Below are 24,696 nucleotides of genomic sequence, written 5' to 3'. Positions count from 1 at the left end.
TCTGGTTCGCCAGAAGCGGCTTAGTCATGCTGGCCACATGACCCGGAAGCTGTACGCCGGCTCCCTCGGCCAATAAAGCGAGATGAGCGCCGCAACCCCAGAGTCAGCCACGACTGGACCTAATGGTCAGGGGTCCCTTTACCTTATACTAGCTATTGAGGGCTGGCAGCTGTGTGAAAAAAGGGATGCTTCCATTTCCAGGAAGAAAAACCTTCAGAATTCTTAGGCTTGCACCTTCTCCTACTGGACTCCAACGCGACCAGTTTCCACGAAGTCCTCGCCCAAACACTCTCCACCCCCCTGCCCGCCCCATTCGCCCACGGACATGAATTGCCATTTGACCGCCACTCCTTTCTCTCCAAAATAGAATAGTATATTTATATATTAATGTAACACTTCTCTTTACAAAATAAATCCGACACGAAGCAATGGAAATAATGGCCGGAAGCGGGGGGACGGGGACGACGACGACAAGCAAACACGAAGCCGCCTGGGGTCGGCGGAGGGGGAAGGGTCAGTGGCCCGGTCTCTGGTGCGGGGGGAACGCGTGCGGGTCTGGCCCAGCGGGACCAAGCTACAGTCTTGTGTGCCTCTGCTCTGCTGTCCTCTGCCTCGGGGCAACTTAGGCTCGGTCCGTACACCTCCTCAGAAAGGGCTCCTCAGCAGCACCAACCACGGGAACCCACGTCGGGTCAACCACTCCTGTTTTGGGGTCCTCCTGCAGCTCACCGCCTGCAAGGGGAAAGATTCAGTAAGTGGACGACGACAGCAAGAATTCAGTAAATGTGGAGTGGGCCTCTGAGGAAGCAGAGAGTCCCCCAACCCTTCCCAAAAACGAAAGAGAGAGAGATACCGTATTTTTCGCTCTATAAGACACACTTTCCCCCTCCAAAAAAGTCAGGGGAAAGGTGTGTGCGTCTTATGGAGCGAATGCAGGTGGGAGGCTCTGCTCAGCGCTCCCTTGGGGGAAAAGCCCCCAAGAGCCACACACACACTCCGCGCACTCTTTAAAGGGAGCACGGCTCTTGGGGGAGCAGCCTCTCCCGGATAAAGGCTCCCCTTGCCCGGGAGAGGCTGCACGCGGCTATCCCATAAGCCAGGACAGCTATCGGGATCGCTGCTCAGTGATCCCACTTGCTTTCCTGGTTTCTGGGATTCAAAATCCCCCCCCCCCCTGTTTTCCTCTTCCAAACTAGGTGTGTCTTATGGTCTGCTGCGTCTTATAGAGCGAAAAATACGGTAGCTGTCCATATTGAATCCTCTCTCTCCATGTGATACTGCATCTGAGCATCAGCCAAGGACTTTCCCCACCATCAGGCAACAGCCTTTTTCACCTGCCTTGGCTTCAGGATGGAGTTTCTGGTACGGGTATTATGTGCCTCTGTCTTTTGCTGAACAGAGTGTAAGATTAGGCTGTCTGCCAATTTGCTTTTTACTATGCCTGTATTACGTTTTTGTCATTGGTGTTTTGTAATCAGAGAATCATAGAATTGTAGGGTTGGAGAAGACCCTCAAGCATCATCTAGTCCAACCCCCTAATGTTGTACACTGCCCTGATATCTTTTGATAAAGGGTGGTATATAAATTGAAATACTAATACTAATACTACTACTAATAATAATAAGTAGCAGTAGTAGTAGTCATGGGGTTGGAGAGAGTGTATGTGTGCGGCTTCAACAGTGCTTAGCTTGTTTTTGGTAATTAATTTGTTAATGTCATTAATCCTATTTTGTGCATAATGAGTGCTGCAATGCTTTGCAATTCCTTAACCTGATTTTGGTTTGCTGTTTAGCTTAATTTTTTAGTTGTTTCGTTAATAGCGTTTTATGGAAGGTGGTTTGTTTCACTAATGGTTTGTCATAGTTTTGCTGGCGATCTGTTAATTATTCCATATGGTTTATGTTGTCCTGGGGATGTTCTGTCGTGTTGTTGGTATTTCTTGTTTGTTAGCCGCTTTTTTACTCGTGTGAGTGAAAAGCCGCGTGAAAATATAATAAAACGAATGGATGGAAATGTAGGGTAGCATTTGGGCTGCTAAGGTCAGCATTTAGGTCTGCTTCCCCACCCGCTTTTGTGCTGGCCCATGACCCCAGGATGAAAAAAGGTCCCCTGCCCCACCACCTCTCTGCTCTAGGTGATCTACTGAGGCCACCCTGGCTTCTCTGCCCCACGGAGCAGGCAGCCACCGAGAAATCAGTCCACAGCCGTGGCACAAAGCGTTGTCCTGCTCTTACTTGAGCCGGAAGGCGCTGTAGGGATCCAGCAAGTGAGAGCTGGCCTGCTCCAGGTTCCAGTCGAACATCTCCAGGACCTTGTGGCACTCCAGCCGTGTCTTGAGGCCCAGGCAGAAGAGCTGCTCCACCTGTGGGGAAGGACAGGGCACAAGGCTGAGCTGGGGGGAGGCAGGCAGGTAAGGCTCAGAGCAGCAGACTCACGGGTGCTGGGCTCCCATCCTGGGGCTGTGCCCAACCCGGCCAGTGGAGGGAGCTCAGTGAGCCCAGTGCAGCAAGGAGACATTGTCCTGGCAGTATTGGAGGTTGGATGGCGGCTAACAGATTGAGGTTGAATCCTGACAAGACAGAAGTACTGTTTATGGGGGACAGGAGGCAGGCAGGTGTGGAGGATTCCCTGGTCCTGAATGGGGTAACTGTGCCCCTGAAGGACCAGGTGCGCAGCCTGGGAGACATTTTGGACTCACAGCTGTCCATGGAGGCGCAGGTCAAGTCTGTGTCCAGGGCAGCTGTCTACCAGCTCCATCTGGTACGCAGGCTGAGACCCTACCTGCCCGCAGACTGTCTCGCCAGAGTGGTGCATGCTCTGGTTTTCTCCCGCTTGGACTACTGCAATGTGCTCTACATGGGGCTACCTTTGAAGGTGACCCGGAAACTGCAACTAATCCAGAACGCGGCAGCTAGACTGGTGACTGGGAGTGGCCACTGAGACCACATAACACCAGTCTTGAAAGACCTATATTGGCTCCCAGTACGTTTCCGAGCACAATTCAAAGTGTTGGTGCTGACCTTTAAAGCCCTAAATCGCCTCAGTCCAGTATATCTGAAGGAGCGTCTCCACCCCAATCGTTCAGCCCAGACACCGGGGTCCATCTCCCAAGTGCCTTCTGGCGGTTCCCTCACTGCAAGAAGCCAAGTTACAGGGAACCAGGCAGAGAGCCTTCTCGGTAGTGGCACCCGCCCTGTGGAATGCCCTCCCACCAGATGTCAAAGAGAACAACAACTACCAGACTTTTAGAAAACATCTGAAGGCAGCCCTGTTTAGGGAAGCTTTTAATGTTTGATGTATTATAGTATTGTAATATTTTTTGGGAAGCCACCCAGAGTGGCTGGGAAAGCCCAGCCAGATGGGCGGGGTATAAATAATAAATTATTATTATTATTATTATTATTATTTGGATGGAAGAGCTCCTTCCCTTCTTGCAATATTGGGATGGCAAGGAACACAGGAAGCGGCCTTGTACCCAGACTATTCCTCCCTCCGTCTCCACCAACCAGCCGCGGTTCTCCAGGATTTCAGGCAAGAGCCCTCTCTCCCGGCTTGAGGCCTATTGCATGCAGAGAGGATGCCCTACGGCTGAGCCACGGCCCTCCCCACCCAAAGCACACCTCCCTGGCTGCCGTTTACCTTCAGGTACTGAATGGCCTTCTGCACGTTCCAGCTGTGGTTTTGCAGTGCCGTGTGGCACTCCTCCGTGGTGACGCCGTGAACCGTCTCTTGGACCTGCAGCGAAAAGCACAAATGTAGCAAGAGAATGGTTTATTATTATTATTATTATTATTATTATTATTATTATTATTATTATTTACTTCTCTGCGCAGAATTCAGACCCCCTTACGTAAATGCAGTGCAGAGAAACAAAACCGTAATAAGAACTCAGTTTAAAACTCCCACCCGTTTTTAGAAACAGAAACTCAGCCTGAACTAGTTTTGGTCCATCTAGCTCAGAGGTTTTCAACCTTTTTGGGTCCACGGCTCCCTTGACCAACTACCTTCTTTCTGCAGCTCCCCTGTGGGGCTCAGGAGCCCAGTGAGGTCCCCCCTTGCCTGCAGAGCGGGCAGCCTCTCAGACTTTTTCGAACACCCTCCCTCAGCCTCCTCTCCTCTCCCCTCACCTTGGGAGTCATCAAGGTAGCCTCTGCCGCCATCCCTGGTCTCTGAGCTGCCCCACCCCCAAGAGAGGTGATTCCTCACACTGCCCCACAGGGGCCTAGGGCTTGTCTGTCCATTCCCAACAGCAAGGGCTGGCAGACTGGCTGTCAGGAGTGTGTGCAGGAGCCGGGCCCTCTGACCAGTAGGGCTTCGCAGGATAGGGGCCTTCCTAAGTTTGTACTGGAGAGGCAAGATGCGGCCGCACAGGTGAGGCCGCTTGGTAACTCACTGCACCTGGTGGCTAGAGCTGGGAAGGCTTCTTGCTTCCTGATCCTCGGACCCTTGACTTCGTGACTCCCTGCTTCCTGACCCTCAGACCCCTGGCTTCTGGACCCTCGTTCCTGCTCCCACCCCGCCATCTTGCCCCCGGTCCTGACGTCCTCAGCCGGGACTTCGATCGCCCGTAGGCCGGACCGTGACACTGGTTGGCTGGGTTTCCTCACCCGCATGCTTGCTTACTCCTAGGCCGCCTCAGCTCCTGGCAACCAGCACCCCCTGGCCAGCGCCAGAGGCACCATTCGCCTGGGGAGCTTGTAGCCAGCGCTGCTGCAATGAACAGCTGTGCAAGCCTTTGGGAGGCAGAGACTCAAGAGGGCATCAGACGAAGGAGGGAAGGAAAGAGGGACAGAGGCCAGTGTTGCCAACGGCACCCCTGACCATCATTCAAGGCACCCCAGGGTGCCACGGCACACTGGTTGAAAACCACTGATTACGGTCACCAAGTACTGACAGCAGCTCTGCAGGGGGCCTTCCCAGTTCTCTGCTTGGAAATCAGATGCCTTGACCCTGAGCGGCAGCCCTCTCCCAGTCCTGACATAAACACAAAAAATGAGGTGTGGTGATATTGGGAAATCTCAGTAGTTTAAAAACTTTGGTTCAAGTTGGAGAGGAGCATGCTGGGAGAACCAAAGACTGTAGAATGTTGGGAATGTGTATTTGGGTCTTAACTGCAGACTTTTGACTTTAAAAGTGTGAAGTGGTGGCAGCAACTACTGCTTGAATTTGTGTTTTGAAAACCCCATTTGTGTGCCTGTCTCTTGCCCTTCCGGGTCCTGCCGGAGTTTGGAGAACTGCCGGAGTTTGGGGGAGCAGGGAGCGCATGCAAATGCTCCATGAGGGCTAGTGGGGAGATTTGGGTCAGGTTTGTACACATGAAGCTGAATCAGAACATTGGCCCATCCAGCCCAGCGCAATGGCTCTCGGGTCTTTCAGATAACCAAATGGTGACCCCCAGTCACACCGTGGGGTCAGCACTGACAAAGGGCAGTTTGGAAAAGGAGGAGCATAATAATTATATCTGAAGGAGCGTCTCCACCCCCATCGCTCTGCCTGGACATTGAGGTCCAGCGCCGAGGGCCTTCTGGCGGTTCCCTCACTGCAAGAAGCCAAGTTACAGGGAACCAGGCAGAGGGCCTTCTCGGTGGTGGCGCCTTCCCTGTGGAACACCCTCCCAGCAGATGTCAAAGAGAAAAACAACTACCAGACTTTTAGACAACATCTGAAGGCAGCCCTGTTTAGAGAAGCTTTTAATGTTTGAGGCATTACTGTGTTTTAATATTGTGTTGGAAGCCGCCCAGAGTGGCTGGCGAAGCCCAGCTAGATGGGCGGGGTATAAATCATAAATTATTATTATAAATTATTATAACTAGTGATGCCGTGGGGTGGGGGTGGGTCCAGTGGTGGAATGTGGGCAGAGCAACCAATACGACTCCTACTGCTGGACACCTGGCGACATTCCAGCAAACCAAAAAGAGTCAGAGGTTTATGCCCACAGCCGTCCCTTCACCCAGGCAACCATTAGGCATTATTGCCATTTAGGGGCACAATCTAGCCAGGAAAAAGCTCTCCCGGAGTGCAAGGAGGTGTGGGGCCTGGGGAGGGTTCCAACCACATTTTGGCCCATGGGCCTGAGATCGCGCACCCTTGTTGCCGCAGGAGTCCATTGGAGGACCTTGGCACAAAATTTGGGGGTCTACTTTTTAGCACATGGTCCACCCAGACAAAGCAACAAGTCACGTTTTTGGACGGCAAGCTAGGTTTCGAAGCGTGCCCGCCGACACGGGGAGCTCTTAACCCAACCCAAGGGAACCACTCACCAGCCGTATTTTCTCTGAGGGCCTGGGGCTATTGGAGCTGTCGTAGATGATCTTCTGAAGGCCGCAGGAAGCCTTGAAGGGGACGTTGCTGTTGTTGGAGGAGAAGTTGGCTTTGTAGTCAGGCTGCTGCTGGACCATGGGTCGGACAGTGGCCGTGGTGACCACCCTGGCCGGAGGCGGGGCTTCCTCGGGGTTCTTGGCCTCCTTGAAGAACTTCTCGTACTTGTCCAGGTAGGGCGGGCGCTCAGGGAGGAGGTAGTAGTGGGTGTTGCTGACCTTCCGGCCATCTTTGACGATGGGCAAGATGCAAGGCCCCTTGGCGCTCTCCTTCCCTTGCGCTTGGATCACCTTCGGGGTGGCGTACTTGGGGTCCAGGGCAAAGCTCTGGGTGGTGGGCATGGGCTGCTTGCCGGGTGACGTGGACAGGAAGGCCCCCAGGGACAACGGGGAGCACAGGTTGGTCCTCGGCTGAGGGGACCCCCCTTGCAGAGCCATGGGGCTGGGAGTTCTGGAGCCAGGCTGGGACAACGGTTCTCGTGGCGGGATCTGGGGCGGCCGGTCCTCCTCGCCCGCCGAGGCCGGCGACAGCTCCCCGGACCAACGCCCGTGCTCGTTCCGGCGGATCGGTCGGGGCAGGATGGGGACGCGAGGCGGGATCTGGGGCTTGTCCTCCCCTGGGCTGGGTGTGGAGGCCACAGAGGAAGATCCCAAGGGCACGTTGAGGTGCTTCATGCATTCCTGCTGAAGTTCTTGAAAGAGCTCCGTCGTCTGGGCAGGGCTAGGCTGCTTGACCTCCTTGGGGGGCAGGAAGAGGTTGTCCTCCAGCGGGAGAGCCGTGGGGTCTTCCTTGGACCCAAAGCCATCCCCGGTCTCCCCCTTCTCCCAGTTTTTGCAGCCGCCCCGGCTACCCCCCAGCCCTTCAGCGCTGTTGATGGAGCACACCTCGAAGTCGTCTTCGTCTTGCGCTACGTCGTCGTACGCGGGGGGCGGAGGGAGGGGCCGGGCGTCCCAGTCCACGATGGGCGTCGGGTGGAGGGGCCGGGGCAGAGCTTGTGTGGGGCTCTGAGGGGGTGTCTTGTCCAAGAGGGAGAAGGCTTCCATGGCCAGCTTCGCCAGAGAGGGAGCGCAGAGCTCCCCGACGGGCGAGGGGGTGGTGGGGACGGGTTCGTCCCCGAAGTCGATCAGCGTTACCTCGCTGCCGGGCAGAGCGCCTCCCTTGGTCCGGGGCAGCAGCAGCCTCTCGCCCACTTTGGTGCCGCAGATGCGGGCCGATGGCTTGGCCGGGCGCAGACCTCGCCCCGTGCCGGGCTTCTTTAGGCAGAGGTGCTTGAGGCCCAAGGAGAGTGGGTTGTCCTCTTCGCTCACAGGATCGTACGAAGGCTCTGGAAGGGAAAAGGAGTCTGGGTGAGGTCCTGGGGGCAGAGGGCACCCCGGTGCCCATGGCCTATCTGAGCTAGGAAGAGGAATCCCCGTCCTTCTGACATCATACCATCTGACCCCACTCGGAACCCATAAGGTTGGGTTATGGGGAACCCTGGTCATCTCAATAACCCTGGCAACCTCTAGTTGAGTCTTTGCCAAGCGGATGCCCTCTAGATGTTTTGGAGTACCATGCCCATCACCCAAAACAGCTGGAGGGCACCAGCTTGGCAAAGGTTGCTTGACACCTCCATAATATCCTATACAACTCTCAACACTTTGATGGCTGCCCCATTGCTGCCCCTGCTCATCAACCCCCAACCCTTCCTCTACCCTTTTGTTTCACCAACGTCTGAAAATATGATACAGATCTTTGATATCCCTAAAGGATTTAGGGGTAGGTGATCATTTGAGGTCATGATTTTTATCTTTGGTTTTTTCCAGAGCAAGGGTGGCCATGGGCCGTGCGCAGACCTGAGAAACCGTTGTAGCCACCACACATTCCCACAACCAAGCACACAGGGCAACCTATTAACCACAACAGAACACTTCTTTCAAGCCAAATTTCAGCCAGGACCCTGTGGGCATCAGGGGTGGTTTCCATGGGCCCACCTGGACCTACAAGTGCCATGTTGCCAGCAGCTGGTTTTAAGGGGATGTTGGTGGGCAGTGGTGGGGAATCCCCTTTGGTCCATGATAGAATCAGAGAGTTGGATGGGATGGACCATAACTTGTTACTGCAGTTTGGGATGGCCCATCCCCTGACCCCGTGCAGATCAGCCACTGAAGTCCAAACCACAATATTCCACAAGCAGAGAGAAACAAGGCCCTTCCAGAGGTCATTTTTATCGTGCCCTTGTGGTGATTTGTGCTCAGGACGCAATAATACGCAACACAACTTGTTTTGGGGCAGAAATACTGCTTTGTTCCTAAATGGCGCATGTCCCATAGTTTCCTGCTGAGATCCTATAACCTTTTAAACAACTAATGTCCCAGTTCATTAATTTTTGTCCCCCTTTTCTTGCGCTATAGGGGAAGAGTGCCCTTAGAATCATAGAATCATAGAGTTGGAAGAGACCACAAGGGCCATCGAGTCCAACCCCCTGTCAAGCAGGAAACTTGTAGATGGCAATAATGCGGTAACATTGTGGAAGCATCGCAGAACAGCCAAGACAGTGGAATTATGTTTGTGGACAGCCCTGTATAAACCCACCACCGATGTACTATTGTTGCATCAGAGACATGTTGCGGAAGAGACACCCCTCCAGCAAACTAACACCAATCTGGAGAGAGCAGCCCTGTTACAAAGAAAGATCTGTTTGGAGCAAACAGCTGAAAATAACAATCCTGCGCCCCCCTCCCCCCAAAGCCACAAAGACCGAACTACTCGCTGTTCTGCTTTGCTGTCTCCACCATCCATGCACTGAACACACACATGCTTCTTAGAGCCATGGAATCGCAAGGTTGGAAATGGACCCAAAGGCCATCTAGTCCAACCCCCTGAATTGCAACCCCCTTGCTTCCTCCCTACACACTCCACACAGCCATGCATCCTCCCACTGCCCTAGCTACCTCCCCCCACCCACCCCCCGTTCTTACCTCTGCCAGGTAACAAGGTTAGTACATGATGCAAGGACGCAGCCCACCTCAGTGTAATTCACACACCCTTTAGGACATGCTTTCCTCCCCTAAACTCAAAAGGGAAGCAGGGACTTGTGGAGTCTCCTCCTTTGGAGGTCTTTAAGCAGAGGATTGACAACCATATGTCAGGAGTGCTCTGATGGTGTTTCCTGCTTGGCAGGGGGTTGGACTCGATGGCCCTTGTGGTCTATTCCAACTCTATGATTCTATGATTCTATGACTTGAATGCTTTGGCCCCGGCGACTGGGCATGGATCCATGAAACCATCTTAAGCTAAGCTCCCATCACTTTCTGCTCTGGTGCGCAGGAGTGGATCCATCTAACTCAGTATCGCCTACACTGACTGGCAGCAGTTCTCTGGGGTTTCAGGCAGTGGTTACTCCCAGCCCCACCGCCTCTCATAACACTAGAACTTGTGGATACCCCAAGAAGCTGGATGTTGGAAAATTCAGGTCAAACGAAAGGAAGTTAAACTGCGGAACTCACTGGTGCCAAAGGCAGTGGTGCCCAACAACCCAGAAGGCTTTAAAAGAGGATTGGACAAATTCTTGGAGGAGAAGACTATCAATGGGTATGATGTCCCTGCTCTTCCTCCATAATCGGAGGCAGCAACGCTTCTGAATCCCAGTTGCTGGAAACCACAGGAGGGGTTGCTCTCGTGCATGAATCCTGCTTGTGGGTTTCTGAGCACAATTCAGAGTGTTGGTGCTGACTTTGAGCTGCCTTCAGATGTCTTCTAAAAGTCAGGTAGTTGTTGTTTTCTTGAAATCTGGTGGGAGGGCTTTCCACAGGGCGGGTGCCACCACCGAGAAGGCCCTCTGCCTGGTTCCCTGTAGCTTGGCCCCTCGCAGTGAGGGAACCGCCAGAAGGCCCTCTGTGCTGGACCTCAGTGTCCGGGCAGAACGATGGGGGTGGAGACGCTCGTTCAGATATACTGGGCCGAGGGCTTTAAACGTCAGCCCCAACACTTTGAATTGCACTCGGAAATGTACGGGGAGCCAATGTAGAAAACAAGCTTGCTCCCTCTTCCGTGTGACAGCCTTTGAGATATCTGAAGATGGCTATATCTCCTCTCAGTCTCTGCTTCTCCAGGCTAAACCTACCCAGCTCCTTCAACCATTCCTCATCAGGCTTGGTTTCCAGACCCTTGGTCACCTTGGTTGCCCTCCTCTGCCCACCTTCCAGCTTGTCAACATCCTTCTTAAATTGCACTGCCCAGAACTGGACACAGTATTCCCGGTGGGGCCTGACCAAGGCAGAACAGAGCAGGACTATTGCTACCCTTAGGGATGTGGGTGGCACTGTGGTCCAAACCACAGAGCCTAGGGCTTGCCGATCAAAAGGTTGGCAGTTCGAATCCCCTCAACAGGGTGAACTCCCGTTGCTCGGTCCCTGCTCCTGCCCACATAGCACATCAAAGTGCAAGTAGATAAATAGGTACCGCTCCGGTGGGAAGGTAAACGGCGTTTCTGTGCGCTGCTCTGGTTTGCTAGAAGCGGTTTAGTCATGCTGGCCACATGACCCGGAAGCTGTCTGCAGACAAACGCTGGCTACCTCGGCTTATAGAGCGAGATGAGCGCGCAACCCCAGAGTCGTCCGCAACGTTCAGGGGTACCTTTCCCTTTTCCACTTCCCTTGGCACTAGACTTCTGCGGTTGCAGCCTAGGATCACATCAGCTTTCTTTGCTGCTGCGCCACACTACACTGCCGACTCATCCCTAGCTAGAAGTATTCCTGTGTCCTCGCTTGCGCACCTCTCTGGAGTCCCTCACAAGCCCCCGGTAGCTCTGTGTGTGCAGCCAGGCAGGGGTCGTTGAATGCAGGGCGGGGAGCTCTCCCAGCTCACACCGGGACACACACACACACACATGCACACCCAGGTACCTGTGAAGAGAGGAGCTAAGAGAGCGCGCAGAGAGCAGGCGCAGGGGGCAGAGCGGCCTGAGAAGCTCCCCCACTTACTCTTTAGGAGGATCGAGGGCTGAGGTGGCCGAGGCGGAGGCTCCCCTGCAGGAGAAAGAGAGAGAGAGAGAAACAGAGAGACCCCACAGAAGAGAAAGAGTGAGCATCATGCGTAGGGCAGAGGGGTGGAGGGGGGTGCAAGAAGCAGCTAGAGAAGAGGCAAGGAGCAGTGCAAGCAAGCCATTCTGAACCTGGTGTTTCTCAAACGTGGGTCTCCAGCTGTTGTCGGACTACAACTCCCATCATCCCTGACCACCGGTCCTGCTAGCTAGGGATGATGGGAGTTGTAGTCCGACAGCAGCTGGAGACCCGCGTTTGAGAAACACTGCCTAAATGTTGTGGGGCTCCCATCAGCGCCAGGCAGTGTGGCCATTGGTCAGGGATGATGGCAGCTGGAGACTGACAACCTCTGGAGAGCCACTAGTTCTCCTCCTCTGGCTTAAAGCCACCAGGTGATTGGAGGAAGGAGGCGGTTGCTGCAGGTGCCTCACAGGATTCGCCCTGAAGTCTGAGGAAACGTAAGAAAATAATCCAGGTATGCACCGTTCCAAAGGACTGGATGGGAAGGAACGGGATGTGAAAGTTTGGTTATGCCCAAGTTGTGCAAAGCTGTCCCATGAAGGCAGAAAAGTCACTGCAATTGACACCGTGCAGGAATCACAGAACCAATTTTTCAAAATTTTCAAGATCAACCAAATTTCCCATGCCTTCCCATTGAACAGAGGAACTGCATCACATTTTGACACTCTAGCCTACAGATAGTCAGTGGTTCTAAACGTAGGGGGTTAAGACTACCCACTTACACCCTTGCATTTGTTTATTACGTTTAGTTATTGTTTATTTCATCCTTCCCTCTAAGGAGCTCAAGGTGGCAGGCAGAGTTCTTCCCCACTCCGCGTTTTATGTTCACAACAACCCTGAGAGGTAGGTCAGGCTGAGAGAAGGCAGTGTCTGGCCCCCAACGTCACACCCGGTGAGCCTCATGGGGCCGAGTGAGGATTTGAACCCGAGTCTCCCGGGTCTTAGTTCAACACTCTAACGCTATGACACACTTGATGATGCAGATCTGCCTTCGCCATAGCTGTCAACCTTTACCTTTTCTTGCGAGGAATCCTATTTGGAATAAGGGAATTTCCCTTAAAAAAGGGAAAAGTTGACAGCTATGGCCTCGGCCAACCTGGAGCCTGACCACACGCGTCAGCCAGCGCCATGACTAGCTGGAGGACTGATGCGACTCATAGCAAAAAATTATCTGGAAGACCCCCAGGAAGTGAAGGCTGATGCAAACGTTCTTGCTGCAGTCAAGTGTCTAATAATTTAATAATTTTGCAACTCCCCCCCCACCCCAATACTGCTAGAGGCTTCCACAACAACCCCCTTCTGAAATTGGCATCTATGAAGCAGAGGAGCCAGAACAAAACAAAAAGAGGAGAAACGTTGGAAGGCCAAGAAGCCATTGCAAAGCCAGTAAAAGCTTAGAGGACACCACCACCGTTTGATCTCCTGGAAACACGAGACCTTCCTAAACCTTCCAGGATCAGCATGTGTCAAAGGAGAAATGATTCAAGCAAGCCAGGCTTCCTTCACACGTACAGACTACAACACCCAGCATGCAGTGCAGGGAGCGATGACACAGACAAGCATGCTGGGTTTTGTAGTTCTTCCGAGTTACAGTGCATTCATCCAAATCCATATCTGCTGCTATGGCAGGCTCAGGCTGAGCTGGGCAGGATCTAGCACCGGCAAGGGGGCGGCGGGGGGGGGGGGGAGATAGGTGAGGGATTGGGTTTGGGGGGCGCAGGGACCTCCTTACTTTTCGCTCTTCCGGGGAGCTGCGTGGGCCTGGCTGCGTTCAAGTCGACTCCTAGGACATCGGGAGGGTCCATAGGGTTGCCCAGGTAGAGCCTGCAGAGAAGGGCAGAAAGGAGAAAAGAATATAAACCAGCGGCTCCTGAACTTTTTAAGGGACGTGGGTGGTGCTGTGGTCTAAACCACAGAGCCTAGAGCTTGCCAATCGGAAGGTCGGTGGTTCGAATCCCTGCAACAGGGTGAGCTCCCATTGTTCAGTCCCTGCTCCTGCCAACCTAGCAGTTCAAAAGCATGAAGTGCAAGTAGATAAATAGATACCGCTCCGGCGGGAAGGTAAACGGCGTTTCCGTGTGCGGCTCTGGTTTACCAGAAGCGCCTTAATCATGCCAACGGTGTGCCCATATAGTCTATCACCTTCATCTGCTAGACTATATGGGACTGGCAGAAATGACTGGCAGAATCCGAGACCAGGGAAGAGAGACGGCGGAAGAAGATTGGAAGAAATTTAAGGACTATCTTAGGAAACATTGTAAAATTAATGAATGCTAGAACGATGTCAGTTTAGAAATTAAGTGGTTTCCAGCTGTAATGATTAAGTAAAAAGAAAAGAAAGGTTAAAAATTAAATAAAAAACAAGGGAGAGGATTTGCTGAACTAATAATTAGAAATTGGAATACAGAAAGGGGAGGTATGAGGAGGTCGGGGAAGTAAGTTATAAGAAAATAAGGGATTGAAATTATACTTGTTTTTGTCTGTATCTTGTTTGTATTATTGTTTTTTTCTTTTAGATACTTTTGAAACTTCAATAAATATCTTTTTTTTAAAAAATCATGCCAACAGTGTGACGCAGCAGCTAAAAAAGCCAATGCAATTCTGGGCTGCATCAATAGGAGTATAGCATCTAGATCAAGGGAAGTAATAGTGCCACTGTATTCTGCTCTGGTCAGACCTCACCTGGAGTACTGTGTCCAGTTCTGGGCACCACAGTTCAAGAAGGACACTGACCAACTGGAACGTGTCCAGAGGAGGGCAACCAAAATGGTCAAAGGCCTGGAAACGATGCCTTATGAGGAACGGCTAAGGGAGCTGGGCATGTTTAGCCTGGAGAAGAGGAGGTTAAGGGGTGATATGATAGCCATGTTCAAATATATAAAAGGATGTCACATAGAGGAGGGAGAAAGGTTGTTTTCTGCTGCTCCAGAGAAGCGGACACGGAGCAATGGATCCAAACTACAAGAAAGAAGATTCCACCTCAACATTAGGAAGAACTTCCTGACAGTAAGAGCTGTTTGACAGTGGAATTTGCTGCCAAGGAGTGTGGTGGAGTCTCCTTCTTTGGAGGTCTTTAAGCAGAGGCTTGACAACCATATGTCAGGAGTGCTCTGATGGTGTTTCCTGCTTGGCAGGGGGTTGGACTCGATGGCCCTTGTGGTCTATTCCAACTCTATGATTCTATTCTATTCTATGCTGGCCCCATGATCCGGAAGCTGTACGCCGGCTCCCTCGGTCAGTAAAACGAGATGAGCGCGGCAACCCCAGAGTCGGCCACGACTAGACCTAATTCAGGGGTCCCTTTACCTTTACCTGACCTTTTTAGAGCTACTGACTTGTTAGTTCCTATCATGGGAATTGGGGTTGCCTGTGTGTAACCTCCACCTGCTCCAAACTGCGTGAGGCGGTTGCGTTTTCCCCGGCTGAGCAGCCCCCCTTGGGCACGACTGCTTCAGTCGCTGGCAGAATCCGTCAGTGGGCGTTTCCTAAACTTCCTCCAACATAAAAATTCCTTCACGGACAGCCTCCTTCTCGCCTCTCTGCGCAGCAGCCTTCTGCGCAGAGTGGGCGTGCCTATCGGTGGTCCTCCACTCTCCTCACTGACCTCACTAGAAGAGTCTCGGAGCCTCCCCTCCGAAGAGCTCTCAATCCCTTCTTTCTTCCTGGTGTCACCTTGCCTTTCTTCCCCAGCAGAAGCTCTCTCTACCCCTGTACTGGTTCCCTCTCCGGCATCATTGGGGAGCCTAGCCTCTCCACTCTGCTCCGATGTCAGTTTCCTGACAGTTCCATAAAAACATCCCCAGCGGCCCCTACCCTATGAAAAGCATTATTCAGAATAGCAGTTTACAGGACAAAGGAAGACAACAACACATCGAAATTCCAAACAGAAACAATGAGCTGCACATTCATTCAAAACCCAGCCAAAGCCATTTAGTTGAATTAAATGTACAAAACTGATGAACTTGAGACAGGGATACCAGTTTCTTACAGTCTGATGGTCATTTACACCTCCTAGGTAATCCCACCACCCCACCCCAGGGGGCAGTACTGCCCCACTTTGGGAGCTGCAGGGCTGATAAAAAAGGAAGTCTCACTGCCACAACTTTCCCTTACGATACGATAATCTTTATTGTCCTTGTCCCATACAGAACAACGAAATTGAAAAAAATCTACATCAGGCATTCAAAAACCAGCAAGCCTGCTATCCCAGCTATCCCAGCCTGGTTAGCCCCCTAAAAACTCTGATACCCCATAATTAAATACAATATACTCCCACAGAGACTCCTTATACTGTGTTTAAATCCAAAATTGCATTTGGATAGAAACTGTTTCTCTGGCGGCTAGTCCTAGTCTTTATAACTTCTGTACCTTCTTCCAGAAGGCAGAAGCTGAAAGAGATCATTTCCGGGCTGCGCACTATCCTGCGCTATCTCTGCAGCTTTCTTATGACACCTGGAAGCATAGATTTGATCCAAGGTGGGAAGAGTGCGCCCAATTATTCTCTCCGCAGTCTTTACAACCCTGGACAGCATTGTTTTTTCCCTGGCCGTGCAGCTCCCAAACCACACACACAGACCATAAGTTAATACACTCTCAACAGTACAATGGTAAAATGCCATCAACAGGTCCTTTGAGAGATTATTTTTCCGGAGGATTCTCAGAAAATATAACCTCTGCTGTGCTCTCTTCATCAGGTCTTTAGTGTTTTCTCCCCAGGTTAGGTCATCTCTCAACTCCATTCCCAGAAATCGAAACACCGAGACCTGTTCCATGCACTTCCCCTCAATAATAAGTGGCTGAACCCTTCTGGACCCTTAAGGCATTATCAGCTGCAGGGAATACACAAATGCTAGGTGATCTGTGCCCCCAAAGCCACCAGGGCTGGCGTCAGGTGCAGGTCAGCAGCCAAAACAATAAGTCAGCTAAATCTTTATTCTAGGAAACAAACCACAGCTCAGGTCTCAGCAACTCTTTCTAGGAGATCCTGGTGAAGCAATTGCAAGGATTGAAGGTGCCCACCTTCCCAGTGCCCATTAGGACTCCTCTCCAGAAACACCCACTGTTCTGCCCATTTCATTTCTCCAGGGGTCCTAGGAGACCAGCAGGGAGGGGAGCTTGTCGCAGCAGGAGGTGGAGACTCCCTGGATTCTTCAGCAGCCTTCTCCACTCTGTCTCCCTCTTCTCCTGCCTCTGAGTCTGCACTGCCCTCTGCCACCGCCTCTTCCTGCTCACTAAACCCTGTTGACTCTCCTGCTCCTTACACCTCCCAGCCTGCTCCTTCTTTACTCTCTGGCCACTCGCCAATCCCCGGGCTCTGAGCCTTCTTCCTTTGGGGGTTCCCCAGGGGGTTCCCTGGCTGGTGCCTCCCACCGCTCCCCTACATGGAGCCAGCCCAGGACAGAAGGCTTACAGATCTCCTTGTGGTGTCCATAGCAGCAGCCTTCCTAGAGGGAAATTCAAACAACTGGCCCAGGGGACGAAAAGCAAAGTTTTCTGCCAGGCCAATAAAAGAACAGCTACCTGGGAGCGGCGGTTTGAATCTGCTGCACTTAAACCCAAGTTTGTTCCTGGACACTTAAAAAACCCTGCTCCGCCCTGCCCCACGGGTCGTCCTGTTAAGCCCAGCCCAAGCTTTGGGTGTTGTCGGGCACCCCAGTTTCGATCCAACCAGCGCTGTGGGGAGCAGGGAAGGCCAGGCAAGGTGTGGCTGGTACAGCAGAGGGCAAGGGCAGTGTTGGTACACCTTGCCAGCTGCAGTGGGAACATCTCAGGCTTGGCAGAGCCTGAACGCGCTGCTGCATCTGCCGCCCACACAAGAGATGACGAAACACAGACGCGAAGCTCAGAGACGATTCCTCGGAAAGAGAGGGTGCAACCCGTAAACATGGGGCACGGCAGGGTTTTGCAGGTGCGCTTCCTGATCTGACCTACCATCCTTTGCCTCTGAGCTGCAGGAAGGACCTGGAGGCTCATGCACAGGAAAGATTCCAGGCCAAAGTGTGAGGCTTGGCAGTGGGCACAACACAAGCCTGCTGCCTGCCTTGGTTAAGGGCAGACGGTTGGTTAAGAGAGGGCGATGCCAAGCCAAACTCACAACACCCACGGCTTAGAGTCGTAGAATTGTAGAGTGGGCATGCCAGCCGTATCTGTCGCTCCATCCCTCCATGTCTAGAATGTCATTATTATCTAATGTAATCCAGTCTCTGATCCACCTAAAACATGCAGCGTCATAGTATATTCTCAGGTCGGTCAGAAAGTTCTTCCTGATGTTTAGTCAAAACCTCCTTTCTTGTAGCTTGAAGCCACTGGTTCGGGTCCTACCCTCCAGAGCAGGAGAAGGCAAGCTTGTTCCACCTTCCATGTGATATTTGAAGATGACGGTCGTATCACATCTCAGCCTTCTCCAGGCTAAACATACCCAACGCCCTCATAAGGCTTGGTTCCCAGACCCTTGATCATCTTGGTCGCCCTCCTCTGCACACCTTCCAGCTTGTCAACATCCTTCTTAAATTGTGGTGGCCAGAACTGGACACAGGACCCCAGACGTGGTCTGACCAAGGCAGAATAGAGTGGGACTATTGCTTCCCTTGATCTGGACACTAGACTTCTGTTGATGCAGTCTAGAACATTAGCTTTTTCTTGCTGCTGCGTCACACTGTTGAAAGGCACAAGCCGCATAGCAAAAAACCACAGGCCCCCAACATCTGCAAAGCCCATGGCAACGGTGCTCATGACCCATCAGAGAGGATCAGGGTTCGAACAAGCATGACTTTTCAGATGTCAAACTGGAATCTGAACATTCTGAAACGATGAAAAGTTCTGGATTTCCTGGCGATAAAATTGCCAAAATCTAAATTCAGGGGCGGGGGGATGTGAGAATCTAGAAGCACATTTTTTTGGGGGGGGGGTGCAGTTGTTGTTGTTTGCCTTTCTCAACCTGAGGGTCCCCAGATGTTGTTGAACTACAACTCCCATCACCCCTAGCTAGCAAGGCCAGAGCTCAGGGATGATGGGAGTTGTAGTCCAACAACATCTGGGGGACCCACAGGTTGAGAACCGCTGTTTTAGAGGGAGGGAGTATCATTCAGGCAGCAGAATCTTTAGTATGGACAAACAATTCTTTTTTTAAAAAAATGGACTGACATTTAGGATTCAGGTCTCACGGGATTGCCATTCTGAAGATTTAAAATGCAAGGCGTCCTTACAGTGTGGGCAAAATTTGGAGCACATCTGCATTGGAAAGACAACAATTCTACAGAGAGGGGGGGGGGTGCGGACCAAATATGAGTTGATGCAGCTGCAAATTTCTGTCCCACAAGGTCTGTGCTACTTATCCACAACCAGGGCATGGCTGCCACGGGAGCAGTGCTTGGGCTGTGGCCACAGCTTGGTCCTTGCACGCCACATGGCTCGCAGGAACCAAAGCCCCTGAAGGAGTCCACCTGAGCCGAAAGCTCCATTGCCAGCGGTGGCAAACAGTGTCCATTGGGACTGGTAGGGTGGAAGCCTGGGAGCCTGGCAGCAGGTGGCGCCAGAGAGCCAACGACAGGGTCAGCCAAGCCAGTCTAGTTTTGCTCCCATCCTCCTCCCCACAGAGACTGAGGAGGAGCAAGCAGACAGTGTGGGCTACCCTCTGGACTGCATGCAAGACAGAAGCCGCAAAGGTGCAAGGGTGAGGGCAGTCTGAGCCTGGTGGGGCAGCCCCCCAACTGCCCCAATCAGGCCCATAACTGGTGGCCCCTCCCTTGCCCTGAAACAGCTCCCCAGGCCACTTCATGACCGAAACGGGACTTGAGCCACTGGCACAGGAGCCAGGTAGCCTTGGCCAGCGGCTGTGAGTGGGCACATGCATGCTTTTCCAGAGGAGCCCCAAAGACTGGCGTTAGTTCATGGGGCAGGCAACCTTGTGACCAGCCACGTCCCCCACAGCCACGGCCGGTCCTTCCGGGAATCCCCTGCACAGCTGTGGGGAAGGAAACTGGGGAGAAAGAGCAAAAGTTCTTACTCGTCAATCTTATCAGGGAAGCCCCAGCACTGCTGTGGGTTGGTGTCTCCATGGCCCGTATGGATGAAGCTGTTTTTGAGGGGCTGGCTGATGTCGTGGGCGGACAGCCCTGCCACCGAGGTCACCGTGTTGCGCGGGAACTGGCCCACCTTCAGGGTCCGTTTGTTCTGACCCCGCCACCAGTAATTCTCAGCCCTGGGGAACAAAATTGGGACAGGTTAGGAGGAAAGCAGGTCAGGTTTTTACCCCCCCCCCCCCCAGAGACAGAGCATCCGCAAGCACCTGTACATTATAGGATGGGGAATCATAGAAAGTAGATTCCGACTAAACATCAGGAAGAATTTTCTGACGGGAAGAGCTGTTTGACAGAGGAACAGAGGTGGTGGACTCTTCTTCCTTGGAGGTTTTTAAGTAGAGGTTGGGTAGGCAACCTCTGCTTAATTACTGCATTGCAGGTAGTTGGACTAGATAGTTAATAAAATAATAATAATAATAATAAAATTTTATTTATATCCCGCCCTCCCCAGCTGAAGCCGGGCTCAGAGCGGCTAACAACAGTAAAAGTAACACAGTTTACATAAAATCACAATAAGTTAATTAAAATACATTCTAAAATCAATTCATTCTAAAATGAATTCGGAGTCAAATTAATGGCAACCATTGGGCTAGAGTTCTATGAGGATTACCAAAGGAGGGGGTCAGGCTATGCCTTGGCCAAAGGCCTGGTGGAACAGCTCCGTCTTGCAGGCCCTGCGGAAAGATGTCAAGTCCCGCAGGGCCCTAGTCTCTTGTGACAGAGCGTTCCACCAAGTCGGGGCCACAGCCGAAAAAGCCCTGGCTCTGGTTGAGGCCAGCCTAACTTCCTTGTGGCCCAGGACCTCCAAGATGGTACGAGGGTCCTAGGCCGTATAGGGCTTTTAAATAATAATAATAATAATAATAATAATAATAATAATAATAATAATAATAATATTTATACCCTGTCCATCTGGCTGGGTTTCTCCAGCCACTCTGGGCGGCTTAGTAAAGGTAAAGGGAACCCTGACCATTAGGTCCAGTCGTGACCGACCCTGGGGTTGCGTGCTCATCTCGCTCTATAGGCCGAGGGAGCCGGCGTACAGCTTCCGGGTCATGTGGCCAGCATGACTAAGCCGCTTCTGGCGAACCAGAGCAGCGCACAGAAACACCGTTTACCTTCCTGCCGGAGCAGTACCTATTTATCTACTTGCACTGGTGTGCTTTAAAACTGCTAGGTTGGCAGAAGCTGGGACCGAGCAACGGGAGCTCACCCCGTCGCGGGGATTTGAACCGCCGACCTTCTGATTGGCAAGTCCTAGGCTCTGTGGTTTAACCCACAGCGCCACCCGCGTCTTACAGCACATAAAAAATTGTGCATTAGACATTAAAAACTTCCTGATACAGGATTGCCTTCTGAAGTCTTCTAAAAGTCAGATAGTTGTTGCTTTCCTTCACATCTGATGGGAGGGCGTTCCACAGGGCGGGTGCCACCACAGAGAAGGCCCTTCTAACTCTATGATCCTATGAACCAATCCCAGCTGCTGCAGATGTCCAATACCCACCGGGCAATATCTGAAGAAGCGGCAAAGACACTGAGCCAAGAATCCTATTTTTGGACGGACCCATCACCCACAACAGATGGATGCTAGCCATCCAGACTGCAACCTCCTGTAGCAAACCAAGTGAACGCAAGAACATAAGAGGACCCTTCTGGATCAGGCCAATGTCCCATCTAGTCCAGCATCCTGGTCTCACAGTGTCCTGTCAGATGCCCCAGTGGGAATTCTGCAAGCAGGACTTGAGCAGAAGAGCGTAAGATATTCAGAAGCATTGCTCCCTCCAAATTTGGCAGCAGAGCATAGCCGTTATGGCCAGTAGCCATCAAGAGCCCTCTCTTCCTTCAAGAGTTGGAGGATTCCCTGGTCCTGAATGGGGTAACTGTGCCCCTGAAGGACCAGGTGTGCAGCCTGGGAATCATTTTGGACTCACAGCTGTCCATGGAGGAGCAGGTCAATTCTGTGTCCAGGACAGCTGTCTACCAGCTCCATCTGGTACGCAGGATGAGACCCTATCTGCTTGCGGACTGCCTCACCAGAGTGGTGCATGCTCTGGTTATCTCCCGCTTGGACTACTGCAATGCGCTCTACGTGGGGCTACCTTTGAAGGTGACCCGGAAACTACAACTAATCCAGAATGCGGCAGCTAGACTGGTGACTGGGAGCGGCCGCCGAGACCATATAACACCGGTCTTGAAAGACCTACATTGGCTCCCAGTACGTTTCCGAGCACAATTCAAAGTGCTGGTGTTGACCTTGAAAGCCCTAAACGGCGTCGGTCCAGTATACCTGAAGGAGCGTCTCCACCCCCATCGTTCTACCCGGACACTGAAGTCCAGCTCCGAGGGCCTTCTGGCGGTTCCCTCACTGCGAGAAGCCAAGTTACAGGGAACCAGGCAGAGGGCCTTCTCGGTAGTGGCGCCCTCCCTGTGGAACGCCTTCCCACCAGATGTCAAAGAGAACAACTACCAGACTTTTAGAAGACATCTCAAGGCAGCCCTGTTTAGGGAAGCTTTTAATGTTTGATGTATTACAGTATTTTAATATTTTTGGGGAAGCCGCCCAGAGTGGCTGGGGAAGCCCAGCCAGATGTGCGGGGTATAAATAATAAATTATTATTATTATTATTATTATTATTATTATTATTATTATTATTATTATTAAAGCCACCCAAGTTGGTGGCCATCTCTGACCCTTGTGGCAGGGAGTTCCGTAATTTAACTGTGCGCTGCCTGTCCTGAATCTTCCAACATTCAGCTTTGCTTACGAGTATTAGGAGAGAGGGAGGGAAGCTTTTCTCTATCCAAAGCGCAAAGAAAGGCAATCTCAAGGGGTGCCTACAGGGCAAAAGCTCGAGCAAGCAAGTCAAGCCACACATTACAGAGGGACAATGCACCAACTCACTAGCCAACATGGCCTTAGGAATATAGGCAGCTGATCCTTCTAACTCTGACTGGCAGCAGCCCTCCAGGGAGCCTTTCCCAGCCCAACCCAGAGATGCTGCAAACCTGGGCTTTCTGCATCCAAACAGACGCTCCAGCGCTGAGCGACTTGCATCCCTTCCCCACCTGGCTGGGGAACAGGGGGGAATTCCTCCCTGACTCAAAGCAGGGGTGGCAACCAGCCAAACAGTCCGAGAAAAAAGCCATTCACTGAGTCACCATTCCAGTAAGAAATTTACGGTTTGCAACCCTGTGACATCGGCTGCCTTTCACGGTGGAATTTCCTGATGCTTCCGAGGGAAAAGTTCCAGAATGGGCAGGAACAAGGGAATCAGTGCAAGCGGGAGGCACGCTTTTCATGATTTCTGTGAGCTGACACTGAATATTCTGAAAACAGGCTCTTCACCCCACTTTTCAAGCCCTTTTCTCACCATATATATATAATTTTTTTTACTAAGCTTTGTAGAACATACGGAAAGTGGGAAAAGTCAGAAACCAGAAAGCACTAGGAGCTCCAAACACAGGATACACCCAACATTATTCCACGGCAGGGTGAACAGACCAGGCAAGCCACATTTCGCAAACTAGCTGCAGACAACGTGAAAATCAAATAACGCTCCTCTTTTCTGTTTGTTACAGGACTTGAATGGCAAGGCAATGAAATGTATTCTGCTAAGGGTTGTAGCTTCTCAGACCCACTCCCAAATTTTAAATGATATATTATTATGGCAGACTCGCCTCAGGAACAGAGGAACAAAGTTTCGGTAAAAGTATGAGAGCCAAGCTGTTCAAGATACCGGGATAATCCCTCTGCCATGAGATGGAATAGCTCAGTTGGTAGAGTAAAGGTAAAGGGACCCCTGACCATTAGGTCCAGTCGTGGCCGACTCTGGGATAGCGGCGCTCATCTCGCTTTATTGGCCGAGGGAGCCAGCGTACAGCTTCCGGGTCACGTGGCCAGCATGACTAAGCCGCTTCTAGCGAACCAGAGCAGCGCACGGAAATGCCGTTTACCTTCCCGCTGGAGCAGTACCTATTTATCTACTTGCACTGGCGTGCTTTCGAACTGCTAGGTTGGCAGGAGCTGGGGCAGAGCAACGGGAGCTCACCTCGTCATGGGGATTTGAACCGCTGACCTTCTGATCAGCAAGTCCTAGGCTCTGTGGTTTAACCCACAGCGCCACCCACATCCCACTTGGTAGAGGGTTTGGGTTCGAGACTCATGTTGGGCGAAAGTTTGCTGCACTGCAGAGTGTTGGACTAGATGACCCTCAAAGTCCCTTTAAACTCTAAAATTCTACGATTCTATTTACCTCATTGCTCTCACCAAGTAGTTTATTTTTTTAATTGCAAAATATTTATATATTGGTGTTCATTTAAAAACAACAACTACAGAGATGTTTACAACAGTTATACATGAAACCATATACGACAAAAAAGAACAATGTTAGAATCAGAAATCAACTATAGTCCTACCTTGGTTCTTGAACGGAATCTGTTCCGGGAGTCTGTTCGACTTCCGAAAATGTTAGAATTCCAAGGCGCAGCTTCTGATTGGCTGCAGGAGCTTCCTGCAGCCAATCGGAAGCCGCGCCGTAAAGTTGGCTTCTGAAAAACGTTCGTAAACCGAAACACTCACTTCTGGGTTTGCGGCGTTCGGGAGCCAAAACGTTCTGAGTCGCAAGGCGTTCCAGAACCAAGGTACGACTGTACTATGGAAATATGCATTCTTAATTGACTGATGGAACAGGAAAAATATCAGCAGCTGCTTTAAAGTTCGAAATACATTGGAAACTTCCCCACTGAAGAAGCTTGCAGTGATTCGAAACCCAAAGAATCCTGGGAACTGTAGTTTGGCAACGGTTTGGGGAATTGTCGCTCTGAGAGAGGATAAACTACAGTTTCCAGGATTTTTCTCCAGGTGCTTTAAGCGTGCTCTAACTATATGGACGCGGGTGGCGCTGTGGGTAAAACCTCAGTGCCTAGGACTTGCCGGTCAGAAGGTCGGTCGTTCGAATCCCCGCAATGACGGGGTGAGCTCCCGTTGCTCGGTCTTTGCCAACCTAGCAGTTCGAAAGCACGTCAAAAGTGCAAGTAGATAAATAGGTACCGCTCCGGCGGGAAGGTAAACGGCATTTCTGTGCACTACTCTGGTTTGCCAGAAGCGGCTTAGTCCTGCTGGCCACATGACCCGGAAGCTGTACGCCGGCTCCCTCGGCCAATAAAGCGAGATGAGCGCCACAACCCCAGAGTCAGCCACGACTGGACCTAATGGTCAGGGGTCCTTTAACTATGTGGAGTGTGTACAGCCA

General features: G+C 51.9%; 1 protein-coding gene across 7 annotated transcripts in view; it reads right to left on the bottom strand.

The window, feature by feature from the left end:
* Positions 1-351: 351 nt before the first annotated feature.
* Positions 352-24,696, bottom strand: part of TNK2 (tyrosine kinase non receptor 2) — a 105,675-nt gene continuing 81,330 nt past the window's right edge. For 6 of the 7 annotated variants that reach the window (XM_028731902.2, XM_028731903.2, XM_028731904.2 and 3 more), the window contains 7 exons: positions 19,369-19,563; positions 13,096-13,187; positions 11,283-11,327; positions 6,261-7,642; positions 3,640-3,735; positions 2,235-2,362; positions 352-732 (listed from right to left, as the gene is read on the bottom strand). In XM_028731902.2, the coding sequence (XP_028587735.2) occupies positions 726-732; positions 2,235-2,362; positions 3,640-3,735; positions 6,261-7,642; positions 11,283-11,327; positions 13,096-13,187; positions 19,369-19,563 (1,945 nt within the window). In that variant the 3' untranslated portion in view covers positions 352-725. The remainder of the gene's footprint in view (positions 733-2,234; positions 2,363-3,639; positions 3,736-6,260; positions 7,643-11,282; positions 11,328-13,095; positions 13,188-19,368; positions 19,564-24,696) is intronic. The other variant, XM_077929615.1, reaches the window with a different exon arrangement.

This window comes from Podarcis muralis, chromosome 6 (assembly GCF_964188315.1).
Source record: "Podarcis muralis chromosome 6, rPodMur119.hap1.1, whole genome shotgun sequence".
NCBI classification, from domain to species: domain Eukaryota; kingdom Metazoa; phylum Chordata; class Lepidosauria; order Squamata; family Lacertidae; genus Podarcis; species Podarcis muralis.
The sequence above is the reverse complement of the archived record's forward strand: the minus strand, read 5'-3'. Positions and strand labels throughout refer to the sequence as shown.